Source organism: Lactuca serriola, chromosome 5, assembly GCF_051521515.1.
Source record: "Lactuca serriola cultivar US96UC23 chromosome 5, Lser_US96UC23_V15, whole genome shotgun sequence".
NCBI lineage: Eukaryota > Viridiplantae > Streptophyta > Magnoliopsida > Asterales > Asteraceae > Lactuca > Lactuca serriola.
This window is the reverse complement of record NC_136412.1, coordinates 122952899-122973226: the sequence shown is the minus strand read 5'-3', so window position 1 is coordinate 122973226 and position 20328 is coordinate 122952899. Positions and strand designations below refer to the sequence as shown.

Below are 20328 nucleotides of genomic sequence, written 5' to 3'. Positions count from 1 at the left end.
AACATCCTAAAACAGAAAAAAAAAAATGAAATCGGAAATTTACCTCAAAATCACTGGTGAAATGAGTGGTGGTGAAGGGCCGACGATGTACACTGAAATAAGCTCACCGTAAGATGTAGAGGCTAAAGGTGGTGAAGGACTGTGAAGGCTTGAGAAATCACTAGCAAAGAAAAAAAGAAGGATTAAGAAGCATATCAACTCGTCGTCGGTGAAGGAGAGTGGTCAGAAGCGTGATTCTTCGTTGGGAGATCGAGAGAAAAACAAAATTCACAGAAGTGTTGCAAATGAACTTGATCGACTGAGTTCTATTTGGGTTAAACCATCTATCGACGACATGTCGTCGGTATACAGTTAGTAAAAGTTGTGTCGTTTTGTTTTTTTCTTTTCAGTATTGAAAACATAATTAATTAATCACATGTATCGATGATGTATCGTCGAAATAGAGTTCACACGGATCGCCACGTTTTATGCTAACGACATGTCCTTGGAATAGCTTTCCACAAAACGGCGTCGTTATTTAGTTTTTGCACCAAGAAAAATAAATAAATCGAAATTATAAAATATGTACCCTATACAGACGACATATTGTCAGCATAGGCTTTCAGTAGACCGCCATAATTCTTTTCTTTCCTAGCGAACCTATTGAGATGACAACTCGTTGGCATAGAGTCCCAGGTCAAAGTTATCATAAGCCTATACTGACGACATATCATCGGTATAGCTTTTTTTTACCGACGCATGTCGTCGGTATACCTTTGTTTTTACCGACGAAACATGTTGTCGGATTAGATGTCATCGACATAGAGGTATTTTCTTATAGTGAAATGGCGATTTCCCTAAGAAGTTGATGACCTCCGCTGCGGCCAACACCTACACCATCTGCTTCAGGTAAGATTCTTGGTCATTTTTCTCTTCTTCGTTTCTGACTTCACATCTTTTCTTTTTTCCTGATTTGTGGTTTTTTCTAGAGACTACCAGCCACTATAACAGAGGACCACCATCGGACTCCATAGCTGATACTAGCGCTTCAGGTAAGATGCATGGTTCCTATTCTCTTATTTTTTTTTCTAATTTCTCATATTTTTTATTCTGGTTTGGGTTTTTTTTCCGATGACTAACAGCCACCACTGTAGGACCACCATGTACACATCGACAAGCAAAATCCAACCACCACAGTAAGACCAACAGGTAAGGTCTGTTCTTTTTTTATACATTTTTTTTCTGATTTGGGTTTTTTTTCGGTTACTACTAGCCACCACCAGAGAACTTTCATTTACATGTCGACCTCCAGAATCTAGGCACCACAATAGGACCACCAGGTAAGGTTTTTAGCTTTTGTTTTATTTTTGTATTTGATTAGGTTAATTGTAGTTGTTGAGTGGTTGCTTTGGTATGATTTTAATCTTGTATGATGATGATTTTATGCATTTATATTCTGCCAATAGCCAAATGATGCTCAAACTCATATATGTTGTAGATGTTGGATACCTATTTTGGTATAAATTTGATCTTGTTTGGTGATGTGTTTCAAACATGATAACTTTTGGATGTATGATCTATATGCATTTTTGTGTAGGTTATCAGTTAAGTTAATCTAGATGCATGATTTTTGTGTTTGAAATTGTCTAATGTTGTATGAATCTATATGAAACTGTAATTGGAATGTTTTTGACCCTTTCTTCTTGAATCTAGATGAATATGTCTGAAACTATATAGATCTATATGAAACTGGAATTAGAATGTTTTTATCCCTGTTTTGTTTGTATGCTCTATATTATATTCATTTATTTTAAATAGTAGGACTATTAATGAAAAAGAGGAAGATTAATAAAAACTAATAATATAAAATAAGTGAGAATGGAATGCTATAATAAATAAATTAATGAAAGTGTGTTACTATTAAAGAAAACCTTACTGCAAATGTATAGCTATAATTAACGAAATATGAAATTAATAAGAAATCAAATTAAACGGTACATTATTTAAACCATAATATTATGTAATATAATATTAAAAGTACAATGTTGTAATAGAAAATAAACTAAAGTATGATGCTATAATTAACAAAAGTATGAAAACACGTTGAACGTTGATTTTTAGTTTATGTGTCTCCATTCTAATCATCATGAGCTTAGAAATACCCGTCTGGATTGATTTAGAAATTAATTTTTGGTTGTCCCCTTTTTGAGATTTTTTTGAATAATTTATCTCATTTACAATGTGAATGTGTATTGCATTATTATTTGTTTAAGAAAGATTTAGTTGTCAATTTCGCATTTCTGGTGTGTTGGTCGCTATCAGTATGGGACTTCGTCTAATGAACACTCGGAAAACCACGTTGCATAAAATGAACAAATGCTAGGTTAGAAATCCATACCAATGAGTGGACCCCAATATTGATCTTCGATGCCTAAGTCAGATATTGATTTGTACATAGTAGAAATATGTTGCTTGGAATTGCCTCCTTTCAAGAGACGAGATTACCTTTTTTTATAGGTGATGTCCAGTCCAGTTCATAGCTTTCCCATCCTTGTCTCGCATTGATCCATAGATCACAAGTGTATAACCCTTTAATAAAATAGTCATACTTTTTCCGTGTTTCCTGGGATGTTCTTTAGAAAATCTTATATGGAAGATTCATCATGCAGATTACCAGCTTGGCCTGGTAAGTTGGTTTTTGGCATGTATTGTGTGTTTGGGCTTTTCGTCTATTTTAATTCCGTCCTTCGTCGGCCTGCTCCTGTATGGGTCGCTCCCTATAAACCATTAAGCCCCCCCCCCCCCCCCCCCCCGGTGCCTAATTGCTAAAAGCAGTTGGTAAACCTTTTTATTATTGGGCGTAAATGTTCTTTTAAGTCTGCGGGCAACAAAATGATTAACGGTTTGCTACACGTGCCTTGGTGGCTATGATGGCGTCTACTTGATTGATTTGGCAGCAGTTATTTTTCCCGTTAGATGGACCAAAATTGAGTTGACCCAAGGCCTGACCTAATTCCTCTTGACCTAATTGTCCTAATTCCTCTTGACCTAATTGTCCTCTATAAATAGAACATGCTCTCCTCCTTGGAGAGGGGACTTTTTCCTCAGCCTCTATTATGCCTATACACTCGCTCACCACACCTAGATGGTTATCTTCGGCCAGGAGGAACCATCTCCTCTCACATACTAATATGACTTGATCGTTGGAGTCTGCTCTTAGGGCAGCTCTAACGGTCTTGTTGCTTGTTGAAGCTAGGAATCCCATTGTATAATCAACAATGTGCAAAAATAAGTATTACGAAAAGAAATTACATGCATACATTGAATTCGTCTAACGATTTGTTAATAGTATCTTGGTAAAGCCAGCTTTAACCAGAATATTAATCTAAACATTAAGGGAGAATTTCGTATACGCCCTTGCTAAACAGCTAAATATCGTATTTGCCCGGCCTAAATTCTAAATATCGTATTTGCCCTTGTTAATGTTTTATAATATCATAAATACCCAAATCTATTTTTTGATTATTTTTATTGATTTATAATATTTTTTACCATTTTAAAATCATTAAAGCTAAAAAAACATTTGAAATAGACAATTTTGCCCTTGCTTCTAAATTCCAAAATCATACTCACATGAACAAATAGAAATCGCAGATTCCTTGCGTCCTGCTTCATGAATCGTAATCCCTTGCGTCTTCATCGATCAACAATCGCACACAATCGTCGATCAGCAATCACACGTCGAACTTAGTTGTTGTCTTCTCACCTATTCACTGTTGCAATCGGCTATAGGTTAATCTTTGGCTTTCTTTGTAAACTGAACATTCAATTAATGATTATATGCGTGATAAACCAAAGCCGACCTTATTCCTAGTTTTCCTTTCTTTAATTTTGTTTTTGATGTTGCTTAATTTATTCACGTGACTGTTTTGAAACCCTGTTATATTGATGTTTCAAACTACTGTATTTATAATCTTGAATTACAACTGACAGAGATTTAAATGCAAGTATTTTTCACGGTTTAAAAAATTGTAATTAATGCGAATAATGTGTTGAAACTTCTACTTGATTACATTGAATTCTTTCCATTGTGTCAATTTTTTGTGAGTTTATTGTTTGAAGCTACTGTATTTACAATCTTGAATTAACTATCTGGAATGCTTGAAGTCATGTTAGTGAGGGCCCCAATTCAATGCAATCCATTAATTCTTTACGTTTATTTAAGCATACATTTGGTATTTGTTATACCTTTATATCTGTTTTTCTTCTTGCCGATTTAGAATTATGTTTTAGATGCGATACAAACCAATGTCAGAAGATCATTCTAAAACAGACGATATTACCCTTGATGACACATCAAAACCAATATGGGAAAGCAGGGCTACATCTCCAATAATCGAGTAGGTTTATGTGAATATCTTAATTTTAATTTATTAAACCTTTACAAAATTGTATGATTGTTTCTCTAATTTGTTTCAATTTTAGGCATATACCAACATCCAAGTTCAAGTTGAAATTGAAATATGGGGGTTACTTTCAGCTAACGAAGAACAATTGTAGGTGAATATATTGCTTTGCCTCTCAAAAATGTATCCACGTAGACACAAATTTATACAAGTTAAGTCAACTATATGAAGAAGTGATAAAATTTTATTCATCAAAGAACAACCCAAAATTTTCTATTCTTTATGTTGACAAGTATGCACCAAAAAAATCGTTTGGGCTTGATTCTGATGAAAATTTTATGGCTATCCTTAGCATGTATGGAAGCAAGAAACAAGTAACCATTAATGTGACAACAGAGAATAATCTTGGCTCCAATTTTCATACTAACCATTTGTCTGCCAACAGAGATGAACCACACGATGAGTGTGATGCAGACCTTTGTCCTAGTGAAGAAAGCTATCATAGTCATCTCAGTTCTGATAATGAAGATGGTCTAATGAATGATGATGACGATGTTAACTCGTTTAGTAAGAATAGTATGAGAATGGAAGTCGGCTCAAAATTTGAAAACGTGGTTGATTTTAGGAGAGCTTTAAACCACTTTGCAGTCAAAAATGAGTTTAACTACTACATTCAGAAAAGTGATCCGACACGATTCACAGCAAGGTGCGAAAACCTAGAATGTGAGTGGAGAATTCATGCTTCTATTACACAAGATGAAGTTACCTTTGAAGTAAGTGTATACGTTAAGTTATATTTAACATGCTTTATATTAAAAATATATTTATGTTTATTTAATTCTTTTTTTAGGTTAAAAAAATGGAAGAAGTACATACTTGCACTCGAAGCAACAAGGGTGGCAATAAGCGTGCCACTCAAGGTTGGATTGCTAATGTAGTAACTGACAAGTTGAAATCTGATGGGGATGTCTCTCCATATGAGCTAAGAAATTGGATTATGAAAACTTTCAATGTTGATGTGTCGTACCTAAAAGTTTTTAGAGGGAAAGAGCAAGCTTATACTGACATGTATGGTAAGTGGGAACACTCTTTCATGAAGATGGACGAATTTAGAGAAGAACTAGTAAAAAGGAACGAAGGAAGCGTTGTTGAAATTGACTTTGAAAAAGTTGGTGTAAAGAAACTTTTCAAAAGGATTTTTATTTGTTTAGCAGCTTGTTCTAGAGGGTTTGTTGTTGGTTGTCGTTCGTGTATTGGTCTTGATGCTTGTCATTTAAAAGGAAAGTTTAATGGTGTACTAGCCGCTGCAACTGGTATTGACGGTAACAATTCTATTTTTCCAATAGCATATTATGTGCTTGAATCAGAAAACACACAGTCATGGACATGGTTTCTTGACTCACTCAAAAAATCAATTGGAACGCCAAATGGTCTTGTTATCTCATCGGACATGCAGAAAGGGTTAGAAGTAGCCATCATGAATGTTTATCCTAATGTTGAGCCAGGCACTTATATAGCAACTTCAAGAAACACTTTCTTGGTGACTTCTTTAACACCAAACTATGGGCTACTGCGAAAACCTATCGTCCAACCAAGCATGATAGGTTATTAAAGGAAATTAGTGATAAAAATGAAGATGCCATTACATATCTAAATACCAACCACAAAAAATATGGAGTAGAAGCAAGTTTGGAACTACTTCCAAGTGTGATTACATCACTAATAATGTTTCAGAAACATTTAATTCTTGGATTGGCAAATTGTGCTATAAACCCGTGCTTGATCTTCTTGACGCAATTAGGGAAAAGATTATGAAACAATTTGATAAGAAAAGGAATTTGGTGAATACATGGAATGGGGTATTGGTTCCTATTGCTAAAAATCATCTCAACGACATCGCTAAGGTAAGCATGTAAAATAATTAGGTTGAATGACTATATTTGTTTTAGTTTTTACTTCAATAATACATATATCTAAAACATATATGTTTTTAATTTTTCATATAGAACTTAGGTGAATATGAGGTTACTAGAAGTTGTGAGAATCAAGTTGAAGTGAAGTACAAGGGAACACGTTGGGAGGTCAACCTAGATGAAAGAAAATGTAGTTGTCAGGTGTGGCAAGTTCAGGGTCGACCATGTGTACATGCAGCGGCTTTTATTGCTTTGATAAGGGATGCTAACTGGGACAAATATGTTGATCCCTATTTCACTATAGAGAAATTTAAATCTGCATATGCTTTTCAAATTGCTCCAATGCCCGGACAGGATCTATGGGACAAAAAAAATGGAGAGAAAATATATCCACCTATTATCAAACGCCCACCTGGATGACCAAGAAAAAATAGAATCAAGTCATTGGATGAGCCTAAAAGAAGACACAAGTGTCCGCGATGTGGTGAGTATGGACACCGTCAAAAAAACATGTAAAAATTCAGCATCTGAAAGTTTCGATCAAAGTGAAACAGCCACCTCTGAAAGGTTACTTAAATTTCCTTTTTTTTCAGTAAATGACAATACTAACAATGAAAATAATTTTTTTATTCATTTTAGGAAACGTGGAAACAATACAAAATCGCATGGCGATTTGGGAGTTTCGGGGTCTACATAAAAAAAAGCTCGTGCAATTAGTTGGTGCTTTTAATAATTTTGTTAGCTTAAGTTGTAAATGTTCTTAATTAGGGTTCAATTGATGGATTTTTTTGTTAGTATGTGACATAAATAAGTATTTTGATATTTATTTTCTTTTCATGAATTTGCATTTGTTGTCAAATTTGTATATATGGTGCAAATTTAAAGACCAGGGACCAAACTGTAATAAGTGAAAATTTAAAATCCAGGGACCAACTGTCATAAGTGCAAATTTATAGACCATGGACCAAACTGTAATAAGTGCAGATTTAAAATCTAGGAACCAAACTATCATAAGTGCAAATTTAAAGACTGGGGACCAAACTATAATAAATAAAATTTGAAATCCAGGGACCAAACTGTTATAAGTGCAAATGTAAAGACCACGGACCAAAGTTTAATAAGTGCAAATTTAAAATCCAAGGACCAAACTGTTATAAGTGCAAATTTAAAGACCAGGGACCAAACTGTAATAAGTGCAAATTTAAAATCCAAGGACCAAATTGTCATAAGTGAAAATTTAAAGACCAGGAACCAAACTGTAATAACTGATAAATTTTAAAAAGAGGGATCAAACTATAATTAATTCCAAATATATTATTTATGGACAAAAATTGTATATATTACAATTAAAAAGTACTGAGATCAAAAATATAGCTAATGTAATTAACTATATCTTATGAATTTCTCAAAGTACGATGCTATTTCTTGAATTTAGGCCTTCTTTTATATCTCTTCATTTGATGAGTAGTGAATCAAATTATTGATTGAATGCTCTTGGATACAATATGCTGGAAACCCTTCATTACCAGGTAAAGGTAATGCAAAGACTCCCCCAAAAATCAATCTGTTGGTGTAGTGAATTTGAGGGTATTAAGTATGTTTTCTTTTGTGGCTTGTAACCTAGCTTCAGCTTTAGTAACCGATCAAATAGTTTATGCTTTGGATGTCAAACCTACAACAGCAGCAACAAAGAAACATGTCAAACTTAATAATTAAGGATGGCAAACACCGTTTTCCATGTCTTCCTATATATTACATTCTAAACAACTTCTTTCCCAATTTACCCCCTTAACAAGTCATAACTCATAACATTAGTTTCCATTGTGCATATATTAAACTGTCAAAATAAATAAATAAATAAATAAAAGTTAAACATATAACACCCATTTAAGGCATTTTCAACAAACATTGTTATATAAATGTGACCATAAAATATGGATCTTGACAACATCATAGCATATGTAAATTGTAAAATTTCAAGAACATATAATGTAGCTTTACCTATTGAGTTATATAAGATTGAGCTGACTTATAAGCATCAGGCTTGTATCCAGTTAATCCTGCTTCCATGGTGACTAAAAGAAGCATCTCATAAATCAAAGACACATCATGCTTATTATGATTCCTATCACCTGCCAAAAACTCATGAACTGAACCACCAATCTATATCCAACTTCTTCCAGGAGGCTTCTTAAGTTCCATTTTAACCATATACTCCCTCACATTTGCAACATCTTTCCACCTCTTAGCACTAGCATATACATTTGACAATAGCACTAAATAAGCAACAACTTTATCATCTTCAAGATTCAAATCACCTATCATTTGACCAATTTTGGAAGCAAGTTCCACATTCTTGTGAATTCTACAACCACCAAGTAAAGCACCCCATATTTGCATCAAGCAGAATATTAAATGTTCAAAGTTCACTGGAAACCTGATCGTAGCTCAAATCAAAACAACTAAGTTATAAAATACAACATAACTAAACTGATTGTTAAAAGAATTTGAACAATTGAAACTAAGAACCCTAAAAATGAAATTGAAGAGATAGAAAATAGGAATAGCTTGAAATCGATATTACCTTATGTGATGATGTGAGTGTGCGACAACAGGGGGAAGAAGCCTTTTGTGTGATGCGATCGGAAGGAAGCTGCAAGACGGAAGGAAGTTGCGATCGGAAGGAAGTGCAAGACCGAAGGAAGCTGCAAGACGCAATGAATATGCGATCGATAACGAAGTTCGACATGTGATTGTTGATCGACGATTGTGTGTGATTTTTGATCGATGAAGACGCAAGGGAAGATGATTCATGAAGCAGGACGCAAGGAATCTACGATTTCTATTTGTTCATGTGAGTATGATTTTGGAATTTAGAAGCAACGACAAAATTGTCAATTTCAAATGGTTTTTAGCTTTAATGATTTTAAAATGGTAAAAAATATTATAAATCAATAAAAATAATCAAAAAAATAGATTTTGGTATTTATGATATTATAACACATTAAAAAGGGCAAATACGATATTTAGAATTTAGGCCGGGCAAATACGATATTTAGCCGTTTAGCAAGGGTGTATACGAAATTCTCCCAAAAATTAAATCCAGTTCTAAGAAAAAATTAGATTTTCAAAGTTTTTTTTTTATATTTAATTGTACGATCTGAACTAACTATAAAATCATAATATATATTAGTTATTATCATAGAATGAGTGAGATGGAAAACAGGCAACAAGTTGCGTCGTTAAGCCTTTTTGTATGGTAAAACTAATTCTTTTGAATACTACATTCATAGATCTAGGGGATGTAACATTATTATGCATGATCCGTTGTACTCAATTAAGATGCTCCACCGTATTCGGCACGAGGAAACCAAACGTATCAAATGGTATATATATATATATATATATATATATATATATATATATATATATATATATATATATATATATATATGAGTCCAACACACAAAAAATCTGGAATACGCATTCCAGAATTTGCAAATCTGAAGCACGATCTACCCGCATTTCATACCATATTTGCAGCATGGATTCGTCAAACCAAGTAAGTTATACTATTTAAGTTACTTTGCATTTGATTTTATAAAACGACTTACGTATTCCGGAATGGTCCGGAATATGAAGAACGAATCTGGAATACTATGATCGAATATGGATTATCCTTTTTTATGTTTTTCTCATTGTACGTGTATGAATCTCATGTAAGTACTTTGTAGTGTGTTTCTAATCTCTTGTTTTCGTCCCAAATTAGGTTTTGTATGGGTTCCAGAATGATAATGTAAGTTCGGAACATGAAGAACGTGGTCCAGAACCCGATGAACTATTCTAGAATGATGTTACGCAATATCAATCCAAAATAACTATACTTATAAGTTTTTTCAAAATATTGTTTAATAACTCATGTTAGTCCAAAGACGAGTTTGTGTGGATGTTGTTAAAAAAATGGGTTTTACGGACGACGAAGTTGTATTCCATTTATAGGAACTTTCAGAATTATGCCCAATAAAGGTAAAATCAAAAAACAAAAATTTTATAATTTTAATTTATTTTTATTGTAATGTATTAAAATATTCTTGGAATTTTGTTTTTGCAGATAAAAAACCAAGATGTTGAGTTTCAACATAAAATAAAAACATAAACCAGCAAAGACACCTATAAAATTAAGAAAGATATCAGAAAGGGTATTAAAACTTAAATTGAAAGCAGATAGAACTTTAAAAGATAGCACTGGAGCAAGTGCAGACAAACCTGTTATGATAAACTAGTTGCAATTATGTTTTCTTCTTGTTATGGACATGTTTCACCAAGTTGCTATTATTATTATTATTGAATATTTTTATGCGCGTTGATCTTTAAATAGTATATTACTATAATTTAGGTATATTTTATTTTTAGTCTCCAACATCTAGTGACTCGAACGATGGGGATGAGTTGCATATAGAGTATGCTATAACACGTCTTGAAGACGAGCAACGACGTCTTCTTGATACTCAAGACTACGCGCGGAGTGGATTCAATTTGGGTCATCATGGATCGATTGACCAAGAGCGCACATTTTATCCTGATTCAGGAGAGTATCTACACAGAGAAGTTGGTTGAGGTATACATCAGGGAGGTCGTAGCATAGCATGGGGTGCCATTTTTTGTGGTTACAGACGGTGACGTACGGTTCACTACCAGATTTTGGAAGAGGTTCCATGACGTGTTGGGTACTCGTCTCCTTTTCAGTACGGCTTTCCACCCACAGACTAACGGTCAGAGCGAGCAAATTATTCGAATGTTGGAGGATATGCTTTGAGTGTGTGTTTTGGATTTTGGTGGGAGTTAGGATATGTTTTTGGGTTTTGGTATACTACACCATAGGATGTTGTAAAACGTACCTTTGCTTAGGATATCCATTCCTTTTACCTTCGGGATAAAAGCAATATATGTGGCCCCTCGATGATTTAATGATGACACATGTGAGTGCTTGTGACATCCCCAAAATCTCGGCCAGAAAAGACCGTTTTCATTTATGTTTTTTAAACATTTTCAGAGTAAATCCTTTTAATTTTAAAAGAGATGCGGAATTTGTTCCCAAAAACAAAACATGATAAAATAGATATTTATCAAAACATTTCATATAAAAATATGATTTCATTTCATAATCAAAATTCGGGATGTCATGTTCCGATACAGATCATAAAGTATAAACGATAACATTACAAGTCATTCAACAAATATATACATATACAGACTTGTAAACAAAACAACTTGATGATTCGCCCATCTTAAGCTCTTGCGCCACTTCCTGTAATACAAATAAACTTAGTGGGTCAGGCTTGGGAGCCTGGTGAGCATATAGGGTTTTCAACCCACAATAATTATATTTAATTTCAACAATCCACAATAAACCTGATTACCCATTCCCGTTATCCTCACTTTACGTCCCTAAAATAACATCTATTATAAGGAACCTAATTCAGGATTTTCATCGGGACGGACATTACTGCAGAGGGGCTTCCTCAACAATAAGTGCCCTAAAGGCAACCATGTGGGGGATAGAGTACACCGGTGAACACGTCGTTTACAACACCTACAGGTAATGAGCCTGCTAGTGTTGCACAGGACAGTCTAGAATAGTCCGTGGTCGTCATCCATACTCTGCTGGATGACTAGAATAACACCAATAACACTGAGGCCCCTCATCTGTTTATTTCACACCAATTATCTACCCATGTTCTACCCAACATATTACTAGATAAAAATATACATTTTTATACATTGTTTAAAACCCTGTATAGCATGCTTTAATCATTACATATTCCACATAACAGATGAGGCATACACACATAACACGTATTTCATAGAGAATATATCAGATCTATGAGATAGAAGAGAGTGAATATACATTCACACATATAACAACAAAATATATACACATAGCACGTATTTTATATAGAATACTTCATAATATTGCGTTGGAATGAAAATGACTACACACTCACTTGATCGGAAGACGATCGGGCAGCACTACGGCTTGCAGAAGTAGTGTTTCTCCGTAGATCTGGAAAATCTTCACAAAAACCAGGCTCCTCGCGGGCAGGGCTTCGGCTCGGAAATCTCACTTCTCGGGATCCTCGGGACTTCGGAACTTGCTTTGGGGCTCGGGAATAATACCGGGGCTCCGGGATATGATTGGCACGCAAAACGATGCAAAACTTAGAGAGATAGTAAGAAAAATCGCAAGGAAAATGACTGATCTCGAGTTCTATTTATAGGCTGTTGGGTCTGGGATTACGCTGGTCGTAATTTCAATTTACGATGGGCGTACTCGGGTTACGCTGGGCGTACTTTGACGTCACTGCGTGCGTCGACCAGTGGCACTCGAGTATTGGTCAGACAAGTTGCACCCCTCTGAGTACCCTGGGCGTAATTTGACTCGTCGAACTTCTAAATTGTGTAACTTTTGCATACGAGCTCCGTTTTCGACGTTCTTTATATCCACGCGTAGTTCAGACCATACTCTACAACTTTCATTTAGACTCCATCGGCTAATTTTGACTTTTATTTTTATTATTTATTTTTAGAAGGTCGGGACAGAAAAACTTCGTTATAAATTCATAACTTCTTCGTCTGACGTCCGTTGTCGCCTAACTTTTCATTGTTTCGCTACTAACAACGAGATCTTCGATTCTCATTTAGATTGTTTCGGCTAAAAACCGCTCGATCTCAAATCGAGTATTCGGGCTGCATACTGCCAAGTCGAAACTTCAGAAAATCATAACTTCCTCATACGAAGTCAAATTTGGGCGTTATATATATATATATATATATATATATATATATATATATATATATATATATATATATTCGGAAACCTCGTTTTGGCCACTACAACTTTATGCAAAGATATCAAGTTTATTTTACACTTAAATTTTGACGCTTATTTTATTCTTAATTAATCACATCACATAATTAAGCAATTAAGCACAAAACACATAATACTCAAATAATAATATGTTCTTATTATTTCAAATTGGGGTTACAAAGGTTAACCTAGACTATTACATTGCTAAAATGGCAAGCCCAGAAACACGGGCATTACAGTGCTTGGCCAAGCCAGGACTGATTTGATCTATTCAATCAGTCAGTCGTCATGAATCGGAAATCGGGAAACAACAAATGGACAGGGAGAATGATTTATAATCCATGTCTCAGTCCATATGATATCTAGAATGGAGGAATATATGATCCCTTATCTAATGGACAAGTCATTGACAAAGGTCAGAGTTCATCGGCAAGGTCAGAGTTCGACAGAAGCTTTTGAGAGCTACGATTGCTAGCCGGGGTTTGAAGTCATACTCAATAATAGTTTTAGACTTATCCAACTGGAAGACTGTTGGATTAATGTCTAAGTCCATAACTATAATTGGTAAGACTTGACCCGACCTGGCATGGTCCATTTGGGTTGCATGTCGGGACAATTGGGTTGACAAGATGAGGAAAAAGGATACTAGTTATTTATATTAATATATTATAAGTTCTAATATATTAATATATAATCATATTATTTAATTAGTATTGATCAAGAATTAATTTATAATTAATTAAGTGATCAAAAGGAACTAATTAAATATGGACTCTAAGATATATGTGTGTGATGGGCCAAGTTCATTTAGGTTGGGCTAAGCTTTCATGGATAGTCCATGGAGTGTTTAACCCATGGATCGTATGAAATGAAAGGTCATGGGTATTAGGGTTTAACCCTAATCTCCACACTATATAAAGATGCCCTTGGTTGGTGAAATTGGCAATAGTGTGTGTACACAAAAGGGCAAGGCCAATTTCACTAGAGAGAACCAAAGTATCCTTATTCTCAAGGTTATTTCAAGTGTTCATGGTGTTTTGTGAACCATTTGAGGTGTCACACTTAGGTAACTAGGCACTCAAGCTTCATGAAGACAAGTTACATCAATAAGGTATGTATTCTATCCATTTTATTACCCAAGTATCAAAAGATTGTATGCTAGTTTGGGTAATACCTTGGAATATTCATATTTGCATGTATAATAGAGAAAACATAGATCCAAGATATTAGGGTTGCATGTACACTTAGGAGTGTTAGAATGCTCATAACCCAACATATGTATCTTTTGTTAGCAGAATTTTCATATAACAACAACTATCACGCCAGCATTGATCGATCTCCTTTTGAGATGCTCTATGGGAGGAAATGCGGGACCCCGATTTGTTGGGGTGAGGTCGGTCAGTGAGTCATGGGGAGTACTGAGGTGGTACTCAAGACTACTAAGTTGATTCAGCAGATTCGGAGTAGACTCTAGACAACTTAGAGTCGGCAGAAGTGTTATGCCGACAAACGCCAATCAGATCTAGAGTTCCAAGTTGGGGATATGGTTCTCTTGAAGGTGTCACCTTGGAAAGGTGACATCCGATATTGGTCCCTAGGTACATCGATCCTTTCAGAGAGCTGGCCCAAGTGGCCCGGGTTTCTTATCGCTTGGATTTTCTTGAGGAGCTTAGTCAGATCCACATCACATTCCACGTCTCTCAGTTACGGAAATGTCTTGTGGATGATTCTGTGGTGGTTCCATTGGAGGATATTAACGTGGATGATCTCCTAAGTTATATCAAGAGATCAGCGGTGATTCTTAATCGGAAGACGAAAACCTTGAGGAACAAGGTTGTTGAGTTAGTGAAAGTTCAGTGGCAGCATCGCAAGGGTTCAGAATAGATGTAGGAGTCGGAGGACAATATGAGGGAGCATTACCCAGAGTTGTTTCGGGCAGCAGAGTTCGAGGACGAAGTCTGATTCAAGTGGGGGGAGGGGAATTGTAATACTCGGAATGTGGTAAGTTCCATTTCAGCCCTTATTGCAAAATTACTTACATTTTGGTCCCCTAGTTAGTACGCTTAGCGTACTAGCCATTTGCGGATCGCGGGACTCATTCACGTACGCGGGGAATACGTGGAGTACGCATAACATACGCGAGGCAGGGGCAAACCCTAATTTTTAGGGTTTGCACCCTATTTAAACAACTTTTCTCACCCTTGGTCACCCTATTGATCAGCCTCCATCATCTTATGCCCTGATATCGAAACCCTAAGTGCATCTTGTAATTTTTGAGATTGTAAGTGAGATTTGGTGGCGTTTTAGTGAAAGAAGAAGAACTCTTGGTGGTTGCTTGGGAGTATCTTGGGCTTGTATATCTAGCTTCATCGTCATCATTTCAATCCATTTGAGTCATAAAGTTCTCTACTTGATGGTTCAATATGATAGATTTAGTTTTGGGACTTAGTTTATGCATTCTTAGTTCTTTTGAGTTAAAGTTGAGCTTTTGATCTACTCCAGAAGCAATGGAGATTAGATCTTAGCTCCTTGGAGTTCCCTTGTTCATAAAAATGTAAACTTTATGAAATATATTGGTCCATGCAAGTGTTAAGAGCTTTATTAAGCTTCTTTTTTTAGTGTTGTGTCCCATTAAGCCATGCATGGGTGTAAAGTTTCCAACTTTACGTGATAAGTTACCTTATAGAATTAGATCTGAGAGCTTGGCACATTGTCTTAGCCGATTAAGTGTTTAATGAAGTGGTTTGGTAGTCTGGGTAGTACGTTGGGCATACCGAACTGGTACGTTGCGCGTACTGACCCGGACGGAGTACGCTAAGCGTACGAGCTAAGTACTCCCCGCGTACTCATCAGATTGACATTTGGGCTTTACATTCTCGGTTTGGGCTATAGTTTAGGTTTCTAAGATTGGGCTTTGTTGGGACATTAGACTTCTTATTTGGGCTTTTGGCTAGTATTTTGGGCTTCCTTGGATTTAGGTCCATGATGAGTTTTGGGTCCAATTTGGAAGATTGGACCATATTGGGCTTTAGGTTTCCATTTAGGATATGGTCCATTTGTGTAGTTAGGTTGGGCCTTGGTTTTGGGCCAAGTAAGAAAAAGGGTAAAATGGTCTTTTACCTTGGTTATGGGATAAGGAGCTTAGAGTCTTGGTTATGGGTCAAGATCTAATTATTAATTGGATATTATTTGGTTGATGATAGCGTGGGGATCTTCCGGACCAGCTGACCAAGATTTATTTGAGTGTTTCAACAGCTAGAGTGGGTTTCCTCACTATGTTTAGCGGGTCGAAGGCACCAATGCCGGCCCATGGTTTGTTATGTTTAGGATGGTAGATGTATGCGTGACTCTTGCATATGTATTATGTTTAAATGTGTACTAGGCGGGGCCCGATGACCATTTTGTATGCTATTTATCTTTGTGATTATTGCATGTGTTATGTGTTTATTTGTTTATATGTATACTGGGTGGGGGCCGATGACTGACAGATCTGTCTACCGAGCGGGGCCTGATGTCGGGCAGGGCCAATCATATGTTTGTTATGTATGGTATGTGGTATTTTGGGGAACTCGCTAAGCTTTATGTTTACAGTTTTCAATTTATGTTTTCAGGTACTTCTGGTTCGAAACGGAAGAGCCCGAGATGATTGCAATACACACATGACCTGGTTCCGCATTTTATATTACTCTTATGTATTGTGATGTTATTAGTACACTTTGATTCACCATGATTTCTATGATGATGTTTTGGATAATAGTTTTATTAACTTAAAAACGAAAATTTTTAGTCTTAACTTTTGGGACGTTACATGATTTTTTTAAAAGAAACGGTATGATAATCTAAAATGACAATTTTTTCATTAACATTATTGCAAAGAGTGTTATAAATCCTAATACATACTTAGATTGGTTTCCACAAATTAGGAAATTGTAAGGGATACATATTTTGTTCGCAGTCAACAAAATCTCCTCTAATTCTAACAACATCTGTTAGACAGTCCCATTATGCATGAAGCTTATTGATCTCCGCATTTGCATCTTCAATCCACATCTTAGCTTGTTTCGCTTCTTTCATAGCTTCAGCAACCCATTTTTCCTTTTCATTTACTTGCTTCGCTAGATCGTCTATGCGTTGATTTAGTGTGTAACTTCTTTTAGAGTCCTTTTTGTCTGTTTCTTCAGTAGCCTTCATAGCTTGGAAAACATCATCAGACATTTTATCCAGGAGTGGGAAATCTGGGCCTTCCGAAAACGGGTTATTATCTGAACAAACATAAAAATCTTATTCTTTACAATGTCAAACACCATCGTGAGATGAACTCATTCCAAATTTTTTCTACGTTGAGGATGCATGTTAGGTGCATTTTAAGGTCCAAAAGCAATGTCTGGAACAAGGGTCTGAAATAGCCATTCCGGAACGTGGCTCTGGAAAGGGGTTCCGGAATGAGGGTCCGAAATATTGTTAGGAATCTATAACATTTGCTATTCGGAATGACTACACATACTTTCAGGAATCTATGACTTTTACTGTTCTGAATGACTACACGTATGTCAGGAATCTATGACAATTACTGTTTCGAATGAAAACACATAGTGCAGGCTATAAATACAAGGTCAAAGCCTATGAGGATGCATGCTAAGTGCATTTTATGGTACAAAAGAAATGTCTGGAACAAGGATCTGAAATAGCAATTCGGGAACGTGGATCTGGAATGGGGTTCCGGAATGAGGTTCTAAAATACTATCAGAAATCTATGACATTTACTATTCGGAATGACTACACATACTTTCAGGAATGGATGACAACTACTCTTCCGAATTGAGGGTCCGACATAGAAATTTCGGAATGTGTTTTTGGAATAGTGTCATGAATCTATGACCGTAGTAAATGACATACTCTTTACCTTGTTAAATTTATTACTAAAAATTCAAGTGTCCAAACTCTTTACCTTGTTAAATTTACTACTAAAAATTCATTTCTCATAATCCAAAGAAATGGAATGTTGAGATTGTGACTCTCAAGGTATTATAAGGACATGTGGGTTATCCTTTCATTATTTTTTTTAATTAATATTAATTTACACAGTATACGTCTTGTGTTTGACCTTAAATTTTCAGAGACCACAGTCTAGGTTTATATGTTGAATTGACAAAGCAAAAGACAATAATTCATTGATAATCAATAACTTAGTTCGATCAAAAAAAACTTGAAACCCAAAATATGCACTTGAAGATAGTGTTAATTTGTAGTTGGATTTTCTTTTTTGGAATTGGTGTGTACAAGTTGTAAGCTTTATGCTCATCTGCTAAGTTTTTGTAACGCTTATTACTTAATCTATGTAACATGTATTACTTAATCTATGTAATATGTAATGTTTTCTTGTTTGTTATTATTACTATGGTACTTGTAAATTATGTTTTTTTCTATCTTTGTAATATGTAACAAATATTAGGGCAATAATAATATTTTCTATTACACACTGCAAATCAATTACAAGCAAAATTAATTTTAATTACATTAGCAATAAAAGAGCCATGAAAGTGTTTGGTATTTCCCAATTCCCATTCTGATAGAGGGGGAAGAGGGTGCATGGTTTGTGTCCGGTAGGTAGTCTGAAACACATCATCTTGGTAATATATCTTAACCATTTCAGGTAATTCATGGATATCACAATAGCATGAACGCATGCTATACCCAGACTATGTCATTTCCCACATGAACATGTATGACAATTTAGATCAACAACACAAGTTTTTTAAAATCAAAAACTCAATAAAATTCAAACGGGAATGGAGATGGGATCTCTGGTGAGATCTTTGTTGCTTGCCACCGAGCAGAATTTTGCATCCTTTTATGAAGCACCATTTCAACATACAGGGTGAGTACGTCGGTCAACCTCCCTGAAAAGTAAATATGATCAAATAAGGTTCTTGTACAAGTAACTAAATAATTTAATATTGCATCCGGTATTTTACATGCCATTAAACCACATTCAACGAAAGTTCGTTGAATGTAGCCACGAATTGCCTCAGTAAGCGTTATTATCAGTACATTGCATTGATTTACCGATAACACCAAAAAAATTAGGGGGGCATCAATGTTGACTACATTCAAACAGATGTTAGGGAAATTAGATTTTGCCCATTTCACATGACCGATGTTGTCAAGCACTTCATGAGCATTAGGGGTCAGCCAACGGAAGTTTTCTTCTAGTATATGAGTTGAATGTCATCCAGAACAAAGGTTGTAATGTTCTGCCAGATACACCTCTTGTGCGTATATACTTAAACAAACTTTTATAAGTATACCCATTAAAAGAATCAGGGAATAGATGCTCTATGCAAGAACTAATGACATTGTTCATATTTGTTATGAACGGTAATTCCATATCCTGTCTGAGAGCTTCTTTTAACCTCATCAGGAACCAGGTACAACAGTAGAGATTGTTTTCCATGGTCTAGCCAAATACTATATGGAGGGTTGGGTTGTTCCCGTCGATACCAACCACTACAAACAATTTTTTAGGTAGTCCCCTCTAAGAGGGACACTACCTATAAAGATGACAAGCAAGAAGCAGCCTATAAATGCATGGACCTATATTTTTTGGGAAAAAAACGAATTAGTTTAGATGTAGAAACATTATCAATTTTACAATATAAAAGTGCAAAAAACAAATATACCACGCATCCAATAGCCACAAAACAAGTTTTGAAACGATCCATCAAATCAGTTTTGATGTGAGTGTAAGTATGCAGGTTGGTTCGCTTAAGGTTGTGAAGATAAACATTGCAGGTTCTTAAATTTTTCTTTGTATTCACTCTCTGAGAAGCTCATTTTGAAGTTGTTATAAGAGATAATTACGAATTACTTGGTTGAAGGTAAGGTTCTAAGCATATGGGGACACACACACACACACACACGCATATATATATATATATATATATATATATATATATATATTATGAGACAAAAATTGAGGTTATAATCTGAAATGCAAGGTCCGTAATGTGTCTCCAGAATAGGAACTCTAGAACGGATACCACCACTCCGGAATGCTATGTTCCGGAGCATGTGGTCATTTTACCATAAAAAGAATGTTAGTTATTTTTATTAAAATAGTCGTTTATAAGGGTTAGATTACTCAATTTTCCTTTAATTAATA

At 35.3% G+C, this 20328-nt stretch overlaps 1 protein-coding gene and 1 long non-coding RNA gene across 2 annotated transcripts; one reads left to right on the top strand and one right to left on the bottom strand.

The window, feature by feature from the left end:
- Positions 1 to 4738: 4738 nt before the first annotated feature.
- LOC145049776 (uncharacterized) lies at positions 4739 to 6718 on the top strand. The gene is made up of 4 exons (XM_078998134.1): positions 4739 to 5158; positions 5236 to 5989; positions 6120 to 6289; positions 6392 to 6718. Exons 1-4 carry the CDS (start codon positions 4739 to 4741, stop codon positions 6716 to 6718), a joined length of 1671 nt encoding a protein of 556 aa, XP_078854260.1.
- Positions 6719 to 7586: 868 nt separating this feature from the next.
- Positions 7587 to 9147, bottom strand: LOC145051204 (uncharacterized). The gene is made up of 3 exons (XR_013683460.1): positions 8883 to 9147; positions 8300 to 8735; positions 7587 to 7970 (listed from the first exon to the last, which is right to left on the bottom strand). It is a non-coding gene; the product is annotated as an uncharacterized LOC145051204 (long non-coding RNA).
- Positions 9148 to 20328: the final 11181 nt, after the last annotated feature.

Bases quoted from the DNA above. Each gene is read 5' to 3' on its own strand.
- LOC145049776 (XM_078998134.1), top strand. From the start codon at position 4,739: ATGTATGGAAGCAAGAAACAAGTAACCATTAATGTGACAACAGAGAAT. The intron at 5,990-6,119 runs GTTATTAAAGGA...ATAATGTTTCAG, and splicing joins CGTCCAACCAAGCATGATAG to AAACATTTAATTCTTGGATT. The intron at 6,290-6,391 runs GTAAGCATGTAA...TTTTTCATATAG, and splicing joins ATCTCAACGACATCGCTAAG to AACTTAGGTGAATATGAGGT.